Genomic DNA, 21,842 nt, shown 5'->3' with positions numbered 1-21,842 from the left:
GCAAAAACACTGAAATGGGTATTTACTGAAATATTTTGCAGGTGCCATAGGAGGTACTGGAGGGCCCAGTGTTGCCCACGGGCACCGTGTTGGTGACCATTGCAGTAGATTAATCAACTAAACCTTTAGTTGATTAATTGGCTGGGAGTCTATTTTAATCAGCAGGGCAGATGTCGGTGCTCAAACAGCAAGCTTTAGTTTTGTAATAGCAATTCCTCAAATGTTGGCAAGATCCATTCAAAAGTGAAACCAGTTAGGAAAAGATCCAAGTTTGTCCCGTGTGTTGAAAGAGAGAATTGAAAGAGAATTAGCACTAAAGCTTTTTCCTTTCTTATTCTTTTCTGTTCCTTTTTTTTTTAAAGTGCCGCAGACTTGACAGAGAAGAATGAGGGGGTGAATAATTAGATCTTTAGCTGCGACATTATGTTCAATACACCCCCCCCGGTTCACTCGGCTGCCTTCTGTACAAATGTACAGAAAAGCCTTTTTTTTTAAAAAAAATGAAATGAGAAAGCTTTGTTATTGTAATGATGGGTTGTGCATCTGGTGGGTTTTCAGCTTTAAAGCACTTTGCAAATTCTGATAGGGCTGATATTTTGTTCCATCATACAGTTGCCTCCATGCACAGCCTAATGGTGTGGAGAGCTGAGGCTATCTAGGTCAGGCATCCCATCAGTACAGGGATTTCTGCTTGTGCAGTGGGACTTCCACCCCCTGTCCTCTCCCTGCACGCATCCTGCACCCTTCCCAGATCTGTTCTGTAGGGTTGGGGCAAATCTGCCTAGAACAGGTTTAGGGAATGCATAGGGAACCAAAGAGGGTAGTTTAGGCTTGCCACACAGAAGAGCAAAAAAGAGGACATATTTGTAGATGGGGAGGAAGAAAAAATAGCACTATTAGTGTGTGTGCAGTAAAATAAAAAAGGTGTACAGTGGACGCTCGGGTTGCAAACGTGATCTGTGCGGGAGGCACGTTTGCAACCCGCAGCGTTCGCAACGCTGGTTGCGCTTCTGCGCTTCTGCGCATGCGCAAAGCGTGATTTAGCGCTTCTGCGCATGTGCGACCACCGAAACCCGTAAGTAACCCGTTCCGATACTTCCGGGTTTTGGTGGGTCCATAACCACCCAAAAAAACGCAACATGAAGCGACTGTAACCCAAGGTATGACTGTATTGAAATATTTAATAATGGTAATAAAAATGGTAATAAAAGTAAAAAAAATCAAAAATGGGGGCGATAATTAAGAGATGTCAGTGAAAGTAGAGTAGAAAGAGAAGGGGAGATATAGTTAAAAGAAGGGGATTGCCCACCCCCGAGAAAAGGAAGAAAATGACCAAAAATACCACAACAAACCTATTATTATTATTATTATTATTATTATTATTATTATTATTATTACCCCACCCATCTGACTGGGTTGCCCAACCACTCTGGGCAGCTTGCAATATATAAAAAACAGAATAAAACACTGCACATTAAAAGAAGGTTACCAGATTTTTTTCAATGAATCCAGGGACACTTTTCAACTTCAGTCGGAATGGATGGATTTTGTCAGGGGACTGATTTGTAAATCCGGGGACTGTCCCTGGGAAACAGAGACGTCTGGCAACCTTACATTAAAAAGATTCCCTATACAGGGCTGTCTTCAGATGTCTTCTGAAGGTTGAATAGTTACTTATCTCCTTGGCTTGGGGGTCACATAACTCCAAACTCTCCAATATTTATCAGATGAAATAAATATAAATTTAAGGAACTGCAGAAGGAGGAGGAAGGAAGTCGAGTCTTGAAATGTTAAAACAGCTGTAAAACTATTGAAATTCATATAACTGAAAATTACAAATAATTTAAAAACAAAACAAAAAACATTTCTCCGATGAAAATAGGGGCGGGTGGTACTGTGGTCTAAACCACAGAGCCTAGGGCTGGCCGATCAAAAGTTTGGTGGTTCGAATCCCTGCGATGGGGTGAGCTCCCATTGCTTGGTCCCTGCTTCTGCCAAACTAGCGGTTCAAAAGCATGCCAGCGCAAGTAGATAAATAGGTACTGCTCCTGCGGGAAGGTAAACGGCACTTCTGTGCGCTGCTCTGGTTTGCCAGAAGCAGCTTAGTCATGCTGGCCACATGACCTGGAAGCCGTACGCTGGCTGCCTCGGCCAATAAAGCGAGATGAACGCCGCAACCCCAGAGTCGGTCATGACTGGACCTAATGGTCAGGGGTCCCTTTAAGGAAAAGTGGGACATTCTGGGATCAAACCAGAAACCGGGAGGACTTCTGTAAATCTGGCACTGTCCCTGGAAAATAGGGACATTAGGAGGGTCTGCAACCATAATCTGCTAAGGAATCCCAAAGTCTCTTGGAAAACAGTTTTAAAACCCCCACTAGACAATAAGGCCTAACAAGCTGATTGCCGCACCAGAGATAGGTCACTGCTCTCCACTTGCTCCAACGTTGGGCTTGAGCGACAGGTAGCCACAAAGAGCTGTTGCCCTGAAGGGGATGCCTTGCATTTGCTGCCTGAGCAGTTTCTTTGCAAATCAATTTATTACCTCGCTTCCTCCTCATCCGCTGCAACTTGACAGCCAGAGCCTTTGACCCAGAAGTGCTCAATCAATCAGCTGCTTACCTGCTACCACCAGTGACCTTTTGCTTTGAAATAAATAAATAAAATTGAATATGGATAGATGTACATGCTAGAGCTAAGCGAAAATGTCAAAATTGTGTGTGTGTTTGTGCTCGTGTGGATGGTGTATATGGAAGTGAAGACTGGCAATAAAATAAAAGGTTGTCTTGTCCAGTTCCACCAGTGGAAGTCTCTGCTGAATCTCAGTTCCCTCTGCAAATCATAGAATTGTAATAATAATAATAATAATAATAATAATAATAATAATAATAATAATAATAAAATTTTTTTATTATTTATACCCCGCCCATCTGACTGGGTTTCCCCAGCCACTCTGGGCGGCTTCCAACAGAATATTAAAATACAATAACCTATTAAACATTAAAAGCTTCCCTAAACAGGGCTGCCTTCAGCTGTCTTCTAAAAGTCAGATAGTTGTTTTTCTTTTTGATGTCTGATGGGAGGGTGTTCCACAGGGCGGGTGCCACTACCGAGAAGGCCCTCTGCCTGGTTCCCTGTAACTTGGCTTCTCGAAGTGAGGGAACCGCTAGAAGGCCCTCGGAGCTGGACCTCAGTGTCTGGGCAGAACAATGGGGGTGGAGATGCTCCTTCAGGTATACTGGACCGAAGTAGGAAGGGACCCAAGGGCTGTCTAGTCCAAGCCCGTGCAATGCAGGAATCACAGATATATAAAGGGAGGCTTTCCATTCCCAGAATTCAGGCCCTCCTTGTCATGAGACAAAGGTTCTTGAGAGCAGAGGCAGTAAGTCCTACGAGACCTACACAATCATTCAAGCCTTCAAGGTGCTAACTGTTAACAGCAAACTGCTAAGTCACTGTGACTTTTGACTCGTCTTGAGTGAAGACTCATTCTCCCTATAAAAGTAGCCAGCCTCTCTGTGGGTCTCACTCTGTGTCAGTGCCTGTGTGTATCTCAGCCAGTGTGTTGTGTTGTGTTGTTGCAGACAGAGGGGCTCCAAGACTCTAGTAAATCACTAACTAAGACTGTGCCTCTGTGAAGAGTCAGCTCTTTAACTATGCTGTTTCTGAACAAGTTTGTTTTCTTCAGTAAAACTTTTATTCTGTTTATGAAGAAGACTCTCTTTGTGCCACTCCTCAATCCACACCCCTTCGCACCAGCCCTGCTTTGCATCCATCTCATGTGCTTTTGCATGGCTGGAAAGTTATTGAACTCTGATAATGCTCTTGCTTGCTTGGAGGGAGTGATGTAGCCTCTGTGTGTGCAGTCAGAAACCTTTGGTATATAGCCTAATGAACAAAGGTTAAGATCTATGGTCCGTTGCCCCACCCACCACAGGCAAACAGTCCAGAGAAAGCTGCCCATGACAGAATGCTGTAAAACCTCCCTCCACCTCCGCAACCATGTATCGTTGCAGTGCACTTGCAATATTGTGATGGGACGTGGGTGGCGCTGTAGTCTAAACCACTGAGCCTCTTGGGCTTGCTGACCAGAAGGTTGGCGGTTCGAATCCCCATGACGGGGTGAGCTCCTGTTGCTCTGTCCCAGCTCCTGCCAATCTAACAATTTGAAAGCACACCAGTGCAAGTAGATAAATAGGTACCGCTGTGGCAGGAAGCTAAATGGCATTTCCATGAGCTCTGGCTTCCATCACAGTGCTCCATTGCACCAGAAGCGGTTTAGTCATGCCAGTCACATGACCCGGAAAGCTGTCTGTAGACAAATGCCAGCTCCCTCGACCTGAAAGTGAGATGAGTGCCACAACCTCATAATCACCTTTGACTGGACTTGACTGTCCAGAGGTCCTTTACCTTTACTTTTTTACTTGCAATATTCGCCGGTTATGCTCTCTGTTTACATAACTGTGAAAACCCATTTTTGCTGGGATATTTCTGAGTAGGTCATGATCACCATGTGGCAGCAGAGGCAATCTCTTTCCAGCATGGAATGGTTCCAACTGGTTTGTTCAGCTGCCAGACTGGGAAATAGGATCATCTGGTGCAGCTAACAGGATAAGATTACGGCAGAAATTTAGCATTACAGTAACCTAATTGTGAATGGTCAAAGTGGCTTATTTTCAATTGGCAAGATGCACTTAAATCATTTTACCTAGCAGATGGAAAGCATGGATGGGTGAATCTGTCAACTGTGATCTCTCTCTGTCACTCATTTTTTCCCATTCTGTGTGCCCAGTTCTTAACATTTATGCAGTGGTTTGTGAATTTTCCTTTAGAGTCATCGTCAGTGAATTTCTCCTTTTAGCTGCACCTGAAGTTTCCCAAACCCTACCCCTGATAAGGCCAGGGAAAGGTGGGTGGGTGTTTGCCCAAAATGGCCTGGTGGCCTGGATTAGGTCCACAGTCCACAGGTTCCTTTGTCTACAGTGATGGAAAGGCACTTTCTGGGGCTTCAGGCAGGGTTCTTTCTTACCTGTAGAAACCAGGGACCGGATCACTGAGCTACCAGTGCGGGCTCATCCAGATTAGTCCTTGGTCCCATGACTGATGCCTAACACAACTCAAATTCTCATCACCCCCACCCACTTCCCTGTCACTTGATATTTTCACCACTGACCCAGAGGTGACAGGAGCATATGGACTTTATTGGGAAACTAATTAAAGTGCCATCAATACCCATTAGATACCCTTGCACTTTGGGATGTTAATTTGAAAGGACCTGCGGGCGCTCATAATGTGATAAATGCTCCGAGTGTTACAGGGGAACCAACAATCATTATTTTTCATTGATAAAGCCTATGCCGCTGGCCGTTGAAACCTTTGGACCCTTTGGAAATGTCAGCTCCGAGGAACACTTCATCAGGGAGCCACTTAATTTTTGTCACAGAATCCTATTAACGCACTGAGCCAGCATCGAGTAATGGCTAAGAAAGCAAGCTGTGGAGCAAGAAGTCCCCTGATTCAAATCTCCCTTCTGCGCACTCTGATTGTGGCTTCAGGCTAGTTGCTCTGGCTCAGTTGAAATGTAATGAGAAACCATGGTTTGCTGGCAGGCAAATGAGCCTACGCGAGACTTGGGCTTGCATGCTCCCCTTCCCCTCAGTGGCGGAGGAAGGGGGGTGAGGTAGGTGTGGTCTGCCCTGGGTGTCACCACTGAGGGGGGTGACAAAATGCTGGGCGGCACTCACCGTGGGGCCTGCGGCGTGCCCAAGCCACGTGTCGCCCTGCCCAAATGGTCCACCCGCTGCCTCCCCCTCAGCTGTAGGGTGGCTGAGTGTGAGGAGGCAGGCAGACTCTGGAGGCCCCGTGGTGCACCCTGCCCCTATGGGTGCCACACCTCACCCCTGGGTGCGTCGCCCCAGGCGCCCAAGCAGTTTCCTCTGCTACTGCTTCCCTTCTCCCCCTATTTCACACTTGAAAGGAGGAGATAAACTCTTAAACCAAGCTTCCTCAACCTCGGCCCTCCAGATGTTTTGAGACTACAATTCCCACCATCCCTGACCTCTGGTCCTGCTAGCTAGAGATCATGGGAGTTGTAGGCCAAAAACATCTGGAGGGCCGAGTTTGAGGAAGCCTGTCTTAAAACTTCACTTTTAAACAAACCACAGTTTCCTGTGAAATCCAAACTTGAGGAATCGTGGTCGATTTAAACAAGGGTTGGGAACCTTTTCGCCCATTTAGGGCAACATTCCTCAGGTGTAGTCCGTTATGGCAACATAACAGTGGTTGAGACTGGATCGAAAAGTGGGTGGAGGCAAAGCAAAGAGGCTCAATTTGTTACAAATCTTTCCTTTCTGTCCGTGGCGGCTTTGCCAGGAAGTACTGCCAAGAGCACTCCTATCTCTCCTTTTCTTCCTTACCTAAAGTTTTAATGTGTTTTAAATAATTGAAATGACAACTCATTAGTTCAGCCCCAGCCTTTCCCCCAGATGCGCCACAGAAATTCATTAGGGTTTGCTGATGCTCGTCTTGTTAACTCTGCCAGATGTTTCCCAGTTCATGAAGTGGGATTGAGAGGAGACCACAGGGGAAAGAGTGGGGGAAAGGTGAGATTAATGGATAGGCAGGCCCTTTTGCTGGATTGAATGGGTCACACACAATCCAGGCAGCAATCTCCTCTGCTAGCACACACAAGTAGCAGCTGATAATTCTGTTTGATTATCTAGGACAAGGTTGAAGAACCTTGGACCCTCCAGATGTTGAACTCCAAATCCCATCAGCCTCAGCTGGCTTGGCCAGTGGCCAAGGATGATGGTAGCCCGGCACAACTGGAGAACCATGGGATCCCAATTCCTGGGACAGGAAACTGGTTTTTAACTGGTGGGCCAACACACATAAGTGGTTTGCACGCTGACCAAGGTTGCGTCACATCAGCGGCATTATTACTGTTTCATGTTGGCTTCTTTTTAAACAGGAGAGAGGCAGGGATAGAGGGAGAAGGGGAACCTGCTGCCTGCCTGAGTTTGCAGTATAGGAATGGATGGACCAGTGGTCTGACTCAGGAATAAAATACAGCTCTAAAATACAGCAGAGCGGAGGAGGAGTCACTGGTCATGGCACATGGCATGGAGGAATTTAGCTGTGTGGTTCTGGCAGTAAAATTTAGGTTGCTAGGTAGGAGAATGAGAAACAGGACCTTCGAGTTAGCTTTTCAGAAATGATACCAGTTAAAAGGAAGGTTGAGATTCACAGGAATCTGAATGCCCAGGGCAACACCCTGTACTCCCATAGAATCGCTGTTGACTCATAGACCTTATATAGCTTTCAAATCTAAGTTTATTGAGCATGTTATTGTCTAATGAGGCTTGAGAACTGGTAAGCCGGCGTATGGCACCCTAGTAATAAAGTGTGACTGAGCATCACTAAAAGGTAAGATCAAGGACCCCTGGATGGTTAAGACCAGTCAAAGGCAACTATGGGGTTGTGGCGCTCATCTCGCTTTCAGGTCGAGAGTGCCAGCGTTTGTCCGGGTCATGTGGTCAGCATGACTAAACCGCTTTGGGTGCAATGGAACACCGTGACGGAAACCAGAGCTCACGGAAACACCGTTTACCTTCCTGCCACAGCGGTACCTATTTATCTATTTGCACTGGTGTGCTTTTGAACCACTAGGTTGGTGGGAGCTGGGACAGAGCAATGGGAGCTCACCTCGTCACAGGGATTCAAACCACCAACCTTCTGATCGTCAAGCCCAAGAGGCTCAGTGGTTTAGACCATAGCGCCACTCACTTTTAGTGAGCACCGCTAAAGCCAGTAGGCCGTGGTGGTTAGAATCTTGGACTAGGACCTGGGAGAGCAAGTTTCAAATCCCAACTTGGCCATGAAGCTCCCTGGTTGACCCTGAAGGAGTCACTGCTTCTCAGCCATACCCCCCTCAACATTTTGGGAGGGCAACCTGGGGCACCCCTCCATCCCACTGACCCCATCGTTCACCTGTCAGTGAACGAACCAGTGTGGTGTAGTGGTTAAGAGCGGTAGACTCGTAATCTGGGGAAACGAGTTTGCGTCTCCGCTTCTCCACATGCAGCTGCTGGGTGACCTTGGTCTAGTCACACTTCTCTGAAGTCTCTCAGCCCCACTCACCTCACAGAGTGTTTGTTGTGGGGGAGGAAGGGAAAGGAGACTGTGAGCCGCTTTGAGACTCCTTCGGGTAGTGATAAAGCGGGATATCAAATCCAAACTCTTCTTCTTCTTCTGTCCACCCATTCACCCCTCCGTCCTCCTATCTTTGCCTGCTGGCCTCCTCCTCAGCCTCAGAAGACACTGTGCTGCCTGGGGTAGGCTAGGGGAAGGTTGCACTGGTTTGCACAACCTTGAGAGACTTTGCAAGGCCTAGCAGAAGGCTGCACCGGCCCATGTGCCATTGGGAGATTCTGTGTTGACCGGCGTGGCCTCCACCTCCTCTGGCAGTGGCATTGCCCCAGACGTACTTCCAGAAGCAGCTGGTGTGGCCAGAGCACAGGAGCCAAAATTGGACATCTCAAATTGGGATCAGAAGCCTGAGCAGCTTCTGTCCATCTGGGATGTCCTGCTAAAAATTGGACAATGGAGGGTATGTTTGCCTACCTCACAGGGTGGTTGTGAGGCTACAAATGGGGGGGAGGAGAACCATGTGCCTTGGAGGAACGGAGAGCTATAAATGTAATAAATAAGTAAATACCCTTCAGAACTTGTTCAAATGCTTTCCTTTCTGCCGGATGTCAGTTCAATTCTTCAGCAAACAAAAGTGCATCCGGTGTGGAGCAGTCTCTTCATTTATTTATTGGTCTGATGTCGGTTTCCTTAACATTTGTTGCATCTACAAACACTTTGAGGCAACCTTAAAATTTACCTTGGTTAATGGGATACTATCTTAAAGCTCAGCAGACTGTCGAGCATCTCTAAGGAAAGTGAGGGCTGGTGTGTTTGTGCACATAAATTATTGCACAGAGAGCAGGAGCAACAAGTCTGAGCGAGCTGAGAAAAGCAAATAACCCAGATGCCGAGAAACTGATCTTAAACTGGGGTCAGTGCCTTTGAGGGAACCTCTTAAGGTTGCACAAGGCCCACTTTGTACTTAATGCTAAGCTACGGTTTACAGTGTAATTGTAACAATGTCTATTCAGAAAGCAACGAATTCAATGGGGCTTACTTCCAGGTAAGTGGGTTAGAATGGAAGCTATAGGGTGGTATTCGACTATGTTTTACTCAGGGTAAGGTAAAGGGACGCCTGACCATTAGGTCCAGTTGTGACCGACTCTGGGGTTGTGGCGCTCATCTCGCTTTATTGGCCAAGGGAGCCGGCGTACAGCTTCCGGGTCATATGGCCAGCATGACTAAGCCGCTTCTGGCAAACCAGAGCAGTGTACAGAAACGCCGTTTACCATCCCACTGGAGTGGTACCTATTTATCTACTTGCACTTTGACGTGCTTTCGAACTGCTAGGTTGGCAGAAGCAGGGACCAAGCAACGGGAGCTCACCTCGTCGCGGGGATTCGAACCGCTGACCTTCTGTTCGGCAAGACCTAGGCTCTGTGGTTTAACCCACAGCGCCACCCGCGTCCCTGAAATTAAAATGTATCTGAATACCACTATTAATCACTATAAGAAGGCACTTTATTTTGCCAGAACTCGAAAGGAATTAATGCTGCAAGAAAGCATTAATGTGACGTTTTAAAAACACACACGATTTCCCCTCCTCAGCAAAATCATATTTCTCTTTCTCGCTTATTTCACAGTCCAGAAGCCAGTCCCGTATTGGCCTGAAGCAAAGCACCAAGCAGAAGGTATGTTTATTAATTCATCCATTAAATTATTGTGCTTTGACTTAATGGGTTTAAAGTCCTCTTAGGTACCTGGACTTTTAGTTCTTCCACAGAGGTGGAGACAGATCTTCAAGAGAGAATTGATGGGCAAAGGAGGGATTCAGCATCCCAACCTTGTGTCAATCAGTTATCCAGAAAGAAGAGCCAGTTTGGTTGGATGTGGCGCTGGGGGGGGGGCACCAATTGCAAAATAACTAATGCCTCAAGAAGCTTCAGAAGGTGCAGAAGAATATGATTATTACAACTGGATACAACTGGATGCCATTTTGAATCAAGATGGTGGTCTGAACCTTTAGAAACTGAACCTTTAGAAACTGCACTGATCTTACCTGCTGATTGATTTTGTTGGTTTCTTCGGATTCCCAAGCAATGCTGAGTTTGAGGCTGCTAGTATTGTGAAGCGCAGGATTTCACAAGGCCAGTGACTGTATCTGTCACCACCATTATGGCAATTGTATTCAAGGGATTTGGGGTCAGTTTGGCCACAATGTGTGCAAAAGAGGTGACCTTAATGGCTAATACTTCTGCCCACCAATAAATACAGAATCATGTTTCAGGGAGTTCCCCTGTCCTTCAGTACAGGCCCAGGCAAGATTGCTGTAGTAGTCCCAGGGAACCTTTGCTGGTTAATGTTTCAGGCCAGCCTCAGAAAATCAATTTTGTGCTGAGCAGTGCTGTGTTCTCTAGTGCAGTTACCCTAAAATTCACATTTATTATTATTTGTTTATGAAACTTCTCCATTGCTTGTCACCCAAAGGGTCTCCAAGCAACTTAAATATATATGCACAAATCATTATACCATTAGGTTAGGAATCATAGAACACATTAATATTCCATGCCATATATTGGGAATACAAAAACCCAAATACCAGCCCCTCCCCTAACAGTAATAGATGCAGGATGCAAGCAGCGAACAAAACAATGTTCCCTCCCACTAAATAGCAGATTAAAAAAAACACTAAACCCCCTCTCTAGCTCCCACCCAAAAAATAAACCAAGTGATTTTTTTAAAAAAATCTTCCCATCAAACCAAGAAGCCCAGTAACATGGGCAGTAAATTAGCGCGGGGGGGGGAGGGGGTATATGTAAAATAACTACGCAAGTATTAGAAATCACCCCAGAATTGGCCCTACTAAACATCTTCCAAGACACTAATGTCCATTTACACCACAAAGAACTCATAACCCACCTACTTTCAGCAGCCAGAAACACCATAACCAGACACTGGAGAGACCTGTCAGGAGTAAGCATGGACCAATGGGACCAAATAGTATGGGAAACAGCCCTACTAGAAAAATTAACTGATAAACTGAAACTGACATGGGGACAAACAGAAGAAGACGCCTTCACCCCGGTATGGCTCCCCTTTATCACATTCACACCCCAACAAGACAACAACAAAAATCCACCAACAGCATACAAATCAATACAGCCAACCTGATCCAAAACACCCACCTGGATCCAAAACACTCACACGTGAAAACAAAGATCACCACAGCCAACCACAAACAAACAACCACACTCTAGGCCAACCCCAACCTCTCTCACCACCAAAGGAACACAAGTGAATAGCAGAGAACCTGCACAAGCGACACTGACACAAAACCCCACATATATTAAGTGTAATAGAAACATTGCCGCCCCCCACTCACCTTCCCCCCCACCTCTTTCCCCCTTTTCTTCCTAATGTCTCAACAAATGAAACTGATCTGTAAAAAATGTTAATTGGAAAAGAAGAGAGAGAGAGAGAGAGAGAGAGAGAGAGAGATTGCACATACTTTCGTAAACCAAGAAAATCTTTAATAATAGTAAAAAAATTAGGGGTGGGTCCCCCATGGTGGTCCAGGGATGGCCCAGCTTCTCTCTCCTCCTTTCAGGGAGAGCAGCAGCAAAAGCAGAGCAGGAAAATGGGCTTCTTTGCAGTTTCCCCTTCTTTGCAGTTTCCCCAGTTGTCGCTCCCTTTCCCACCATCGGTGTTTCTTTAAGCAGAAGCCGGGTCTTCTAAGTCTTAGCGTTCGCCTTCAGCATTGCGCTCATGCTGTGGGAATGAATCATTCCTAAGTGTGGCAAGAATTGATCTGGTGCCCCCAGAAAAGGCAGGACTGTTGCACCCGATTGATTTTAAGTGGATAATCTTAGGGCCGAGCAGCGTTAAGGATTTAAGGAGAAGAGGAAGGTTTGTAACTCCAGTGAGCGTGGGAGCGCTTTTAAAGTAATTTGCACAGGACTTACCGTATTTTTTGCTCTATAAGACTCACTTTTTCCCTCCTGAAAAGTAAGGGGAAATGTGTGTGCGTCTTATGGAGCGAATGGAGGCTGCGCAGCTATCCCAGAAGCCAGAACAGCAAGAGGGATTGCTGCTTTCACTGCGTAGGGTAAATCCCCAGAGTGGAAGGTAAATCTTTTGAGGGACCATGATTTGGGGGAGAGAGGGCCTCAGAATTTGTTCCACAGAAATAAGTTTCTGCCAAAAGAGACCTTGTTTTTTTAACAATCCTTTCTATTTTGAAGAGATGGCAGCGGGGAGTTGCACTGTGTAAGTGGAAATCCTCGCACTGGTGAAATACGTTACAGTGGTACCTCTGGTTACGTACTTAATTCGTTCCGGAGGTCCGTTCTTAACCTGAAACTGTTCTTAACCTGAAGCACCACTTTAGCTAATGGGGCTTTCTGCTGCTGCCACGCCGCCGCAGCCTGATTTCTGTTCTCATCCTGAAGCCAAGTTCTTAACCCGAGGTACTATTTCTGGGTTAGCGGAGTCTGTAACCTGAAGCGTATGTAACCTGAAGCTTATGTAACCTGAGGTACCACTGTAGTTGGATACAGCCCCAGGTATTTTGCCCAGATTCTAAGTCATGTCAGGATTTGCCCATGCATTCCTGTGATATACAATAAGGCTAAAGGCTCATACTCCATGTATCTTGGAATGGGGACATGTGTGGGAGAAGAGACAGCAGCTGGCCTTTAGTGCTGCCTGGGCTTGGCAGTGCATACATACATACGCCTTTGCATCTTTATTATAGCAATGTGTCAGGGCACAATGTAGCGCAATGGCAGAACGTAGCATTGCTTACAATACACCATGCTATATGGCACTATTGGTATATCGCATTCTCATTACACATAGTATCACGTTTCCCATAGTAACAGGACTCCATTAAAATGCCTTAGAACTGAAAACTGAATTACCATAGCATCTCATTCTACTTATCAGTTCAGCATAAGGTCAATAGTTTCTCTGCTATTTTTTTTTTTTTTTACTATATAGGCTGGTTGAGGGGATGTGGTTATCATGTTCTTTGGCACTGTACTCTGGACTGACTCACAGTAATTAGCTCAATGGTTAGGCTATCTCCACATGGTCTATGTTGGCCTGTGTCAGGTGTACATGCAGGAGCCAGGCCCTGTGACCAATAGGACCTTGCAGGACTGGGGCCTTCCTAAGTTTGTTCTGAAGAGGCAGGGTGCAGCCTCACAGGTGACTCACAGCACCTGGTGGCAAGAGCGGGGAAGAGATATAAGGTCAGCATTTACCTTCAGCAATTTGCCACAGCAACACGCTTCCTGCCTTGCTGTGGTTGGCTTCTTGCTTCCTGATCCTTGAACCTCGGCTTCTTGACTCCGGGCTTCTTGATCCTCGGACCCTTGACTTCTTGACTCCTTGCTTCCTGACCCTCGGCTTCTTGACTCCCGGCTCTCCAACCCCCGGACTCCTGGCTTCTGGACCTCCATTCCTGCTCCCACCCCACCATCTTGCCCCCAGTCCTGACGTCCGCTGCTGGGACTTCGATCTCCCATGAATCGGACCGTGACAGCCTGTATGCACTTGAAGGTACCATGACTACTCAAAGCATCTAAAAAGGCGGTGCTCATACATGCCTCCTTCTAAGCAGTGGTGTGTGAAATGTCTCTCAGAATAATACAAGTATATCATCAGCACTCACAAATCAGAAGTTTGGTGCATTCTTAGCTTAATGCACCCTGACAACCAGAACATTCTGAAAATGTTTGTATACATGCCTCTCAGAATGTGTGCAGATTCTCTTCTAATATTTTGAGCAGTTAAGGCCCTCCCCCTACTTTCTTCTTTTTCTAATTCCATTTGCAGACACGTGGGCTGGAGCCCTCCAGGTTAATACCCAGAGTGGTTTTGCCAAAGCAGCTGGCCATATTCCAGAGCAGGGTGGCCAAGTGGATCACAACACAGTTTTATCTGCCCTTCAGCAATGCCTGTGAAATTTTTGGTGACGAAAACACACTGCATGCTATTAAAAAATAACATAAAATTAAGTCAGTGAGCAGAACATTGTTTTTTGAAAGTATGCATGTGTATACCACACTTCATTACATTTCCCTCTTTTAGCTTATAGAACCATAGAATTGTAGAACTGGAAGGAGGGTCATTTAATCCAATCAGCTGCAATGCAGGAATCTCGGCACATACTAGTTCCCCATCCAACAGGAAACCATACTGGACCCTGCTTAGCTTTGCAAGTGTGCTAACAGTTTTATTGCTGCACCACTAGGGGTTAGAGAATGTTTGCAGATGAGGATGACCAAGATGATAAAGTAGTAGTAGTAGTAGTAGTAGTAATATTTTTCTTTTATATCCCACCCATCTGGCTGCTCCCAACAGAATGTTAAAAACACGATGAAACATTGAACATTAAAAGCTTCCCTAAACAGGGCTGCCTTCAGATGTCTTCTAAAAATCTGGTAGTTGTTCTTCTCTTTGACATCTGGCGGGAGGGCGTTCCACAGGGCGGGTGCCACCACCGAGAAGGCCCTCCGCCTGGTTCCCTGCAACCTCACTTCTCGCAATGAGGGAACCGCCAGAAGGTCCTCGGTGCTGGACCTCAGTGTCCGGGCTGAACGATGGGGGTGGAGATGCTCCTTCAGGGTCTGGAAACCAAGCCTTATGAGGAACCTTGAGGGAGTTGGAGAAAAGAGGAGATTGAGAGGAGATCTTCAAATATCTCAAGGGCTGTCACATGAAAGATGCAGCAAGCTTGTTTTCTCCTCTTCCGGAGGGTAGAAGACTTGAACCAATGGCTTCAAGTTACAAGAAAAGAGATTCCAGCTCAACATCAGGAAAAACTTTCTTTTTATTATTATTTATAAATATTTATTAAGGTTTTTACAATGTTACAAAATGAAAAAGAGAAAAGAAAAAATACAAAGTAAAAAACAATTCAATCTTTTCATCACTTATCTTTCATTTACTTGTTTCCCGGACCTCCTCAGACCTCCCCTTTTGGTATTCCAGTTCAATTTATTAGTTCAGCAATTCCTTTCCCTCCTTATTTTATCCTGATCTTTAATCTTGATATATTGTAACCTAAATTTACCTGTTAAGAATCCAATTTTTTTTCATATTCTTTTATACCAATACAGCTAGAAACCCCTTAACTTCAATCCAACATCATTCTAACATTCATTAATTTTACAATATTTCTGCAAATAGTCTTTAATTTTCTTCCAGTCTTCTTCCACCGACTCTTCTCCCTGGTCCCGGATTCTGCCAGTCATTTCCGCCAATTCCATATAATCCATCACCTTCATCTGCCATTCTTCCAGAGTGGGTAGATCTTGTGTCTCCCAATACTTTGCAATGAGTATTCTTGCTGCGGTTGTAGCATACATAAAAAAGTTCTGTCTTTCTTTGACACCAATTGGCTGACAATGCCCAAGAGAAAGGCCTCTGGTTTCTTCCAGAAATATTTAAATACCTTTTTTAATTCAAACATCAGGAAGAACTTTCTGACAGTGAGAGCTGTTTGACAATGGAAAGACCTCCTTCGGGAGGTGGCGGACTCTCCTTCCTTGCAAGTTTTAAAGAAGAGGTTGGACAGCCATCTGTCATGGATGCTTTAGCTGAGATTCCTGCATTGCAGGGGGTTGGAATACATGACCCTTGCAGTCCCTTTCAACTCTGTGATTCAGATGACAGGAAATATAATGTGAAACAGATATACAAATGAGTTGGGTGGGGTAGTGGGTGGGGATAATGGTTTCCTGACCACAGGTAATTATTCCCTTGAAACATCTACAACTGCAGCTATTTTGAGGCATAAAGAACAAACTCCAGGCAACTAAACAGTTCAGATCTTTTTATTCCCTTGAGTGCAATCAGGAAAAAGGCCTCCATGTTCTCTTGGGCATTTGACAGCTGTGTGAGCCTTATGTAATCCTTTTATACTGATTCCTCGGGTCCTGGCGGAGTCTAGTTTAATCTGTGATGTAATAGGATTTGCCATTTTGAAGTTTGGTTGAAACGGGGCAGTTTGTGTACCAGAGAATAATATTGGAAGGGGTGTGTGTGTGTGTGTGTGTGTGTGTGCGTGCTGAACAGATAAATAGCACACCCAGGCATGACTGATAAAATGTTGTGCTGTTTTCAGTTTGGAAAGTCACTAATGTCTTAACCGCTATTGATTGGAGGGTGAATTCCGTTTGCTGCTGGCGCGAGCACTGCTACCTTTGCCTTGAAAACTAAGCAGCAGCTCCTTGGGCAGAAATCTATACAGGAAGAGAATACCTCTGGATAAATCAATGGCAAAGCTCATCTGCAACTCTTCCTATCTGCCTTGCAACATTAAATAACAAGGAGATGAGTAATTCTGTCAAATTGCTGTACATGGTGAGTCAGGAGAGCCTGCTGAGTAGCAGAACATGGTAGCAAATACCCAAATTATAACTTTGAAGCTGAAGTAGAGGAGAGTCTGCAACTGTTGGAGGATTCTGCAAAGCCTCTTCTGCCCTCAAAGGAGGTGGAGTTGTGGGCTTCATGGCCACACCAGGCGCACGGTGGCTGGAGCCCAGCCCCGCGTGATTGGGGATCATCCCCTGGCCAACCAATCGACTGGCTCTGGGCGTGTGGCCTGCCCTACTTAAGGCAGGACACAGTCGGGGATCTCCCTCTTTCCCCGCCTGCCAGCTGGTCGTGCTTTTCCCACCCTCCCGCCCGGGTAAGGTTTTCGTTCCTTGACCTTGCTATGGACCTTGGTTGGTCACCGTTGAGAGGCCTGGTAGGAATTTTTCCACTTGGCAAATTGGCACCAGCCACTTGGTTTTCGCCTACCTCGTAGCAAATCGTCACAACTTTGTGGGTATTGGCGGTTAGACATTGGTATTGTTCTGTAGATGGAAGAGGGGAGGTAGCGCCATCACCTGTCCCACATATTGAAGGGTAGTCCGATAAAGGATTACGGGGGCCATGGCCCTGTCCGAAGCCTAGGGAGATGAGGGCCTAAGTCCCCTTTCGGTGACCCTGAGAGAGTTCCTAGTTGATGTGCATCAGCAGGACTCACCCAATGGTGGTTAACCCTTCCCAGACTTCAAGCAGACGGCCTGAAGTCGGATATAGTTGGTTAGGACCAATGCCTAAGCCAATACCGCTCATCACCTGTAACCGATAAAGTTCTGGCCTTATTTAGCCCATTAACATTAATAATTGTGTCACGTTATTTCCACTGGGGGGTGGGCCCAGAACTCGCCACGCAATTCACAGTGCAACTTTACCCACGTTTCATTATGGAGAAGTGAGTCAACATTGTGTGGATGCAGTGGTGGGAGCAGGGGCAGCCCAATCCACTTTGCGGCCTAAGGTGATAAGGAATGGTGCTTCCACTGGCACAGCCACACAGTGGTGGCCTCCTGGCCCCCTTCTCACTGACGGTAAGACAATACAGTGCTGGTCCATGTGCCACCGAACCCTCTTTACATGCTCTAGTGCTGTGTGGATAAGCCTCAGAAAAGCCCAGCTGAGCCATGGGGGTTGCAGGCTTCACCCCCCCTCCCCTCATGGCCCCAAGGAGGTCTTCTACTTTCAGTTTCAAAGGATCTCAGTGTAGGTGTGATCCAGGATACCCAGCTCACAACCAACGATGGTTAGTGGTTAAGAAGCCCACTGCAAACCATGTTCAAATATATAAAAGGATGTCATATAGAGGAGGGAGAAAGGTTGTTTTCCTCTGCTCCAGAGAAGCGGACACGGAGCAGTGGATCCAAACTACAAGAAAGAAGATTCCACCTAAACATTAGGAAGAACTTCCTGACAGTAAGAGCTGTTCGACAGTGGAATTTGCTGCCAAGGAGTGTGGTGGAGTCTCCTTCTTTGAGGTCTTTAAGCAGAGGCTTGACAACCATATGTCAGGAGTGCTCTGATGGTGTTTTCTGCTTGGCAGGGGGTTGGACTCGATGGCCCTTGTGGTCTATTCCAACTCTATGATTCTATGAATATGAAGCTGACTTGTTTGACAACTCACCACTGTTTTCAATCAGGACTCCAGGTTCGCATGTTCATGGTACATCTGCTTTGGCTTGAGGGCCGCATTCACTTTCTGGGGGCTACATGTCTGCGGTGGGTGTGGCAAAAAATGGGCGTTGCCATAGAGAGTGTTGAGGACCCTATAGAAAAGCCAAGATGATCATATTCTGTCTCACATCCTGACTGTGCTGGGCCTGGGGGTAACCTGTGAAACGCAGTCCAGGACCGGTCCAGAATCCGAAGGAGTCAGTCCGACAGGGCCAAGGCAGGACACGAGGCAGGAAACCAGGCAAGGACAGGTGCAGGATCTGGCATACAGCAATGTTGCTCCCACAACCTGCGTTGGGGTCCGACAACCTTTTATCTTTGTTGGGGTAATGGCCGATCCTGATCCCTTGGCGACTCACCTCCCTGTTTCGCCCAAAGGCGACCACTCCTCCTGCAAGTACTCAGGTCTCTCCTTCTCTCAGACCTAAGTCTCTGCAGCTCGGCAGACGTCGGTGGGTTACTAGACCCAGGGGCCGCCTCAGCCTCCCCTGACCCAACCGGTAGTGGAGCAGCTGTAAGTGATGGCCCAGCTGGACAACAAGGTAATCCCTGCATCTGGAGCCAGGGCAGGCTCAGGCCCCTGACTCAGCCCAGCTGGTGTTTGTTTCAGGGGAACCTGTGCAGACTGGGGCTCTTCAGAACCAGCCCTCAGACTTGGTTCAGATGATGCCTGAGGCAAAGGATCTGGTGCAGACTGAGTGTCCTCTGGTTCTGAGCCCGAGCCCCAGGCCATCACACTGACATTCCTCACCTTGCTCCATGCTAAATGTATACCTGTAATCGGATATAGACCATCTGTGGAGGAAGCTGAGGAGACAACAGACCCTGAGTATCATTAAAGGCAGCAAAATGGGAGACAGATAATTGTTCCCCGTTAGATGAATTCATCTATCAGGACAGTCTCATTGTTGGACTCCTGAGTTGGCATGAATAAGACTTACTCAAAAGCACGGGGTGGGTGCCATTTAGAATCCCCCACCCTAACACCAACATATCTGTTTGGCCCTGAATATCATAGTGATGTTTTTGCTTCTTTGCTTTTAAATGAATAGGAGATTTCAAAGTTCTGATTCCCATTCGGAAAGCCATACTGCCTCTGTTGCTGGCAAGGTCCTTTCTCCCTGCTGAGTAAATATTGTCCTGCAATTGAGTGGAGCAATTAGAGGCATTTAGCATTAAATGAAGAAGTAAGAGAAGGCGATCCTTTCGACGGTTTGCATTATAGCCCATCCACTTTCTCTATAATTATCGGAGAGTTCTCCAAACGTTCATTAACTAAATGGAAGGCAGATGATGGCCGTTAGTCAGCAAATATAAATCCTGCTGGAAGGTTTCATGAGCTCTCTGCACGATTAATATTCCTAGTATTAGCAGGTCCTGAGAGAAATAGGAATGGCCTGTAGCCTGGTGGGTTTCTGCAAAGTCTTTTTTTTTTTTAATCATTTTTCATTTTCATTCATTATATACATCTCAAATTCTTCACATTTACTATATATTCCTCCCTCCCTCCCCTCCAAGAATTCCCTCAACTTGCGTTTCTGATTTGTTTCTATTTTCACCCACTTTGCTATCTCTCAACAGAAAAAGTTATTAATAACATAACATAAAAACATAAAAATTAAATTGAATACATCATCTTATTTCACTATCTTCCAAACATTTTCTGATGCTAATAATGTGAATGTTTATTTAAACCCTGCCATCAAGTCTATTGCCTTTCTTTGTTTCTGCAGATATAATATGAATGGTTCCCAATCTTTTTCAAAGTCTTTGTTGTCTTTTTCTCTTAGTCTTTCTGTTATTTTTGCCAGTTCTGCATAGTTCATCAACTTCTCTTGCCACTGTTCTTTAGCTGGTATTTCTCCAGTCTTCCAATTTTGTGCAATCAATATTCTTGCTGCTGCAGTGGCATACATAAATAAAGTCCTCTTTTCTTTTGGTATGTCTTGACCTAAAATACCTAATAAAAAGGCTTCTGTTGTTTTTTTTTTACAAAAGTTATTTTTAACATTTTCTTTAATTCATTGTATATCATTTCCTAGTAGGATTACCGAAATCTTGCTGATACCTCCCTCTTCTGCATGGAAGAAGGCATTTTGCTTACACAGTCATGCCTGAATGTCAGCTGCATTTTATACCCTACTTTTCTTCCAGGAAGATCAACAACCCTTTGAGGTAGCAAAACCTGAGACAGAGTAACTTTCTCAAGGTCCCAAAGCAAGATTCAGGGATGACTGAGGACTTAAACCCACGTCTTTCCAGTCTTCTCTAACTGCTACACTAGATTGACTTAGGTCAGCTATTGAATTTGGGTCTGAGTTTCCATTTCACTCAGGGGCAAACATTCTGACCCAAAGTTTTCTGAAAAATCCAATGCCCACAGCTTGCTTGTTAATCTAAATACACTTTCACAAGAGGGTGTGATGGTCACCAACTTTAAAAGAGGATTAGACAAATTCGTGGGGGATCAAGCTGATGACCTTCTTCTATTGTTGGAAGCAGTAAATGTTTCTGAATACCAGTTGCTAGAAATATCAGAAGGGGAGATTATTGTTGTGCTTGGGTTCTCATTGCATGCCTCCCATGGGAATCTGGTTGGCTACTGTGGGAACACGATTCTGGTCCAGCAGGCACTTCTTATGTTCTTGGATGTCAGAAGCAGATCTATGTGCATCAATGTGCACAGGGCTGTTTCTGACATTGAAGCACCTCCAATCGCCTCTGCGTGCACAAAGCTCTATGCGCAGTTTGGAGTCTCTCTCAGAACAGCTGGATTGCCGCATATGAATTTTGTCTGTGCTAGAGTTCTCGGTGCTACATTTGATTCTAGGACAGAAAGGTTCCTATTGTGAGAGGCTTGCCGGAAGACTTAAAAGCAGCACATGGATGTTTTTTCTGTGTCAAAACCAAACCACTTAAAGCTGCTTTTACTGTGCATGCTCAATTTTGTGGCTGGCCTCCTGCAGGCTGTTTCACAAGAATGCTTTTTAAGTCATTTGTAAATGGGACATTGCAGGTAGCTGTGCTTACTCTTGGATGAACATGGAAGTATTGACATGGGTTTAATGCGAAAAAGCCCTGTGTCCCCAGAATGAAGAGATGGGGAGAGCTGACCTCAGATACATTTTCACTCTCCTTGACTTAGCTGCACAACCATCTCCTTCACTGAAGATGTTCTGTCTGAATATGAAGTAAGACTGGAGTGTGAACCTGCAGTGAGAGCTGATGGGGATCTTTTGCAAAAGCTGATGGGTGTCTTTCCAGTGGCGAAGCTGCATGCTCCACTACCGGGGGCAGAGAGCAGGCGGGGGCATGGATGGCACCCCTGGGGGCATGATGCGCATCCCGGGGGTGTGGCATGCTGCCTGCAGGGGCGTGGCGCACATTCTGGGGGCATGGTGTGCCGCCTGTGGGGGCATGGCACCTGGCGCACGGGGGGGGGGGTGCACAGCACGTGTCGGGGGGGGGCTGCCGCGATGGCACCCTACTGGAATAGTGGTGCCAGGGGCGGTCCACTCCCTCCGCACTCCCTTTCCTCCCCCAGTAGGTCTCTCCCATTTAAATCTCCTTTATCTCTGTTTTTTTATTTGAGTTTCCCCACAGCTCTGCTCTTCATCATCACGAAAGTGCAACTTTCCCCTAATATACTCCTTTGTGTGTGCATT

The 21,842-nt window shown here is 46.1% G+C and overlaps 1 protein-coding gene across 1 annotated transcript in view; it reads left to right on the top strand.

The window, feature by feature from the left end:
• RASGEF1B (RasGEF domain family member 1B) overlaps positions 1 to 21,842 on the top strand; it is a 255,872-nt gene that overhangs the window by 21,119 nt on the left and 212,911 nt on the right. Inside the window, exon 2 of the mRNA XM_082236503.1 lies at positions 9,774 to 9,821. Coding sequence (XP_082092629.1) covers positions 9,774 to 9,821 — 48 coding nt within the window. The remainder of the gene's footprint in view (positions 1 to 9,773; positions 9,822 to 21,842) is intronic.

Source organism: Podarcis vaucheri (assembly GCF_965113315.1).
Source record: "Podarcis vaucheri genome assembly, chromosome: 9".
Taxonomy (NCBI): domain Eukaryota; kingdom Metazoa; phylum Chordata; class Lepidosauria; order Squamata; family Lacertidae; genus Podarcis; species Podarcis vaucheri.
This window is presented reverse-complemented; position numbering and strand designations above follow the sequence as displayed.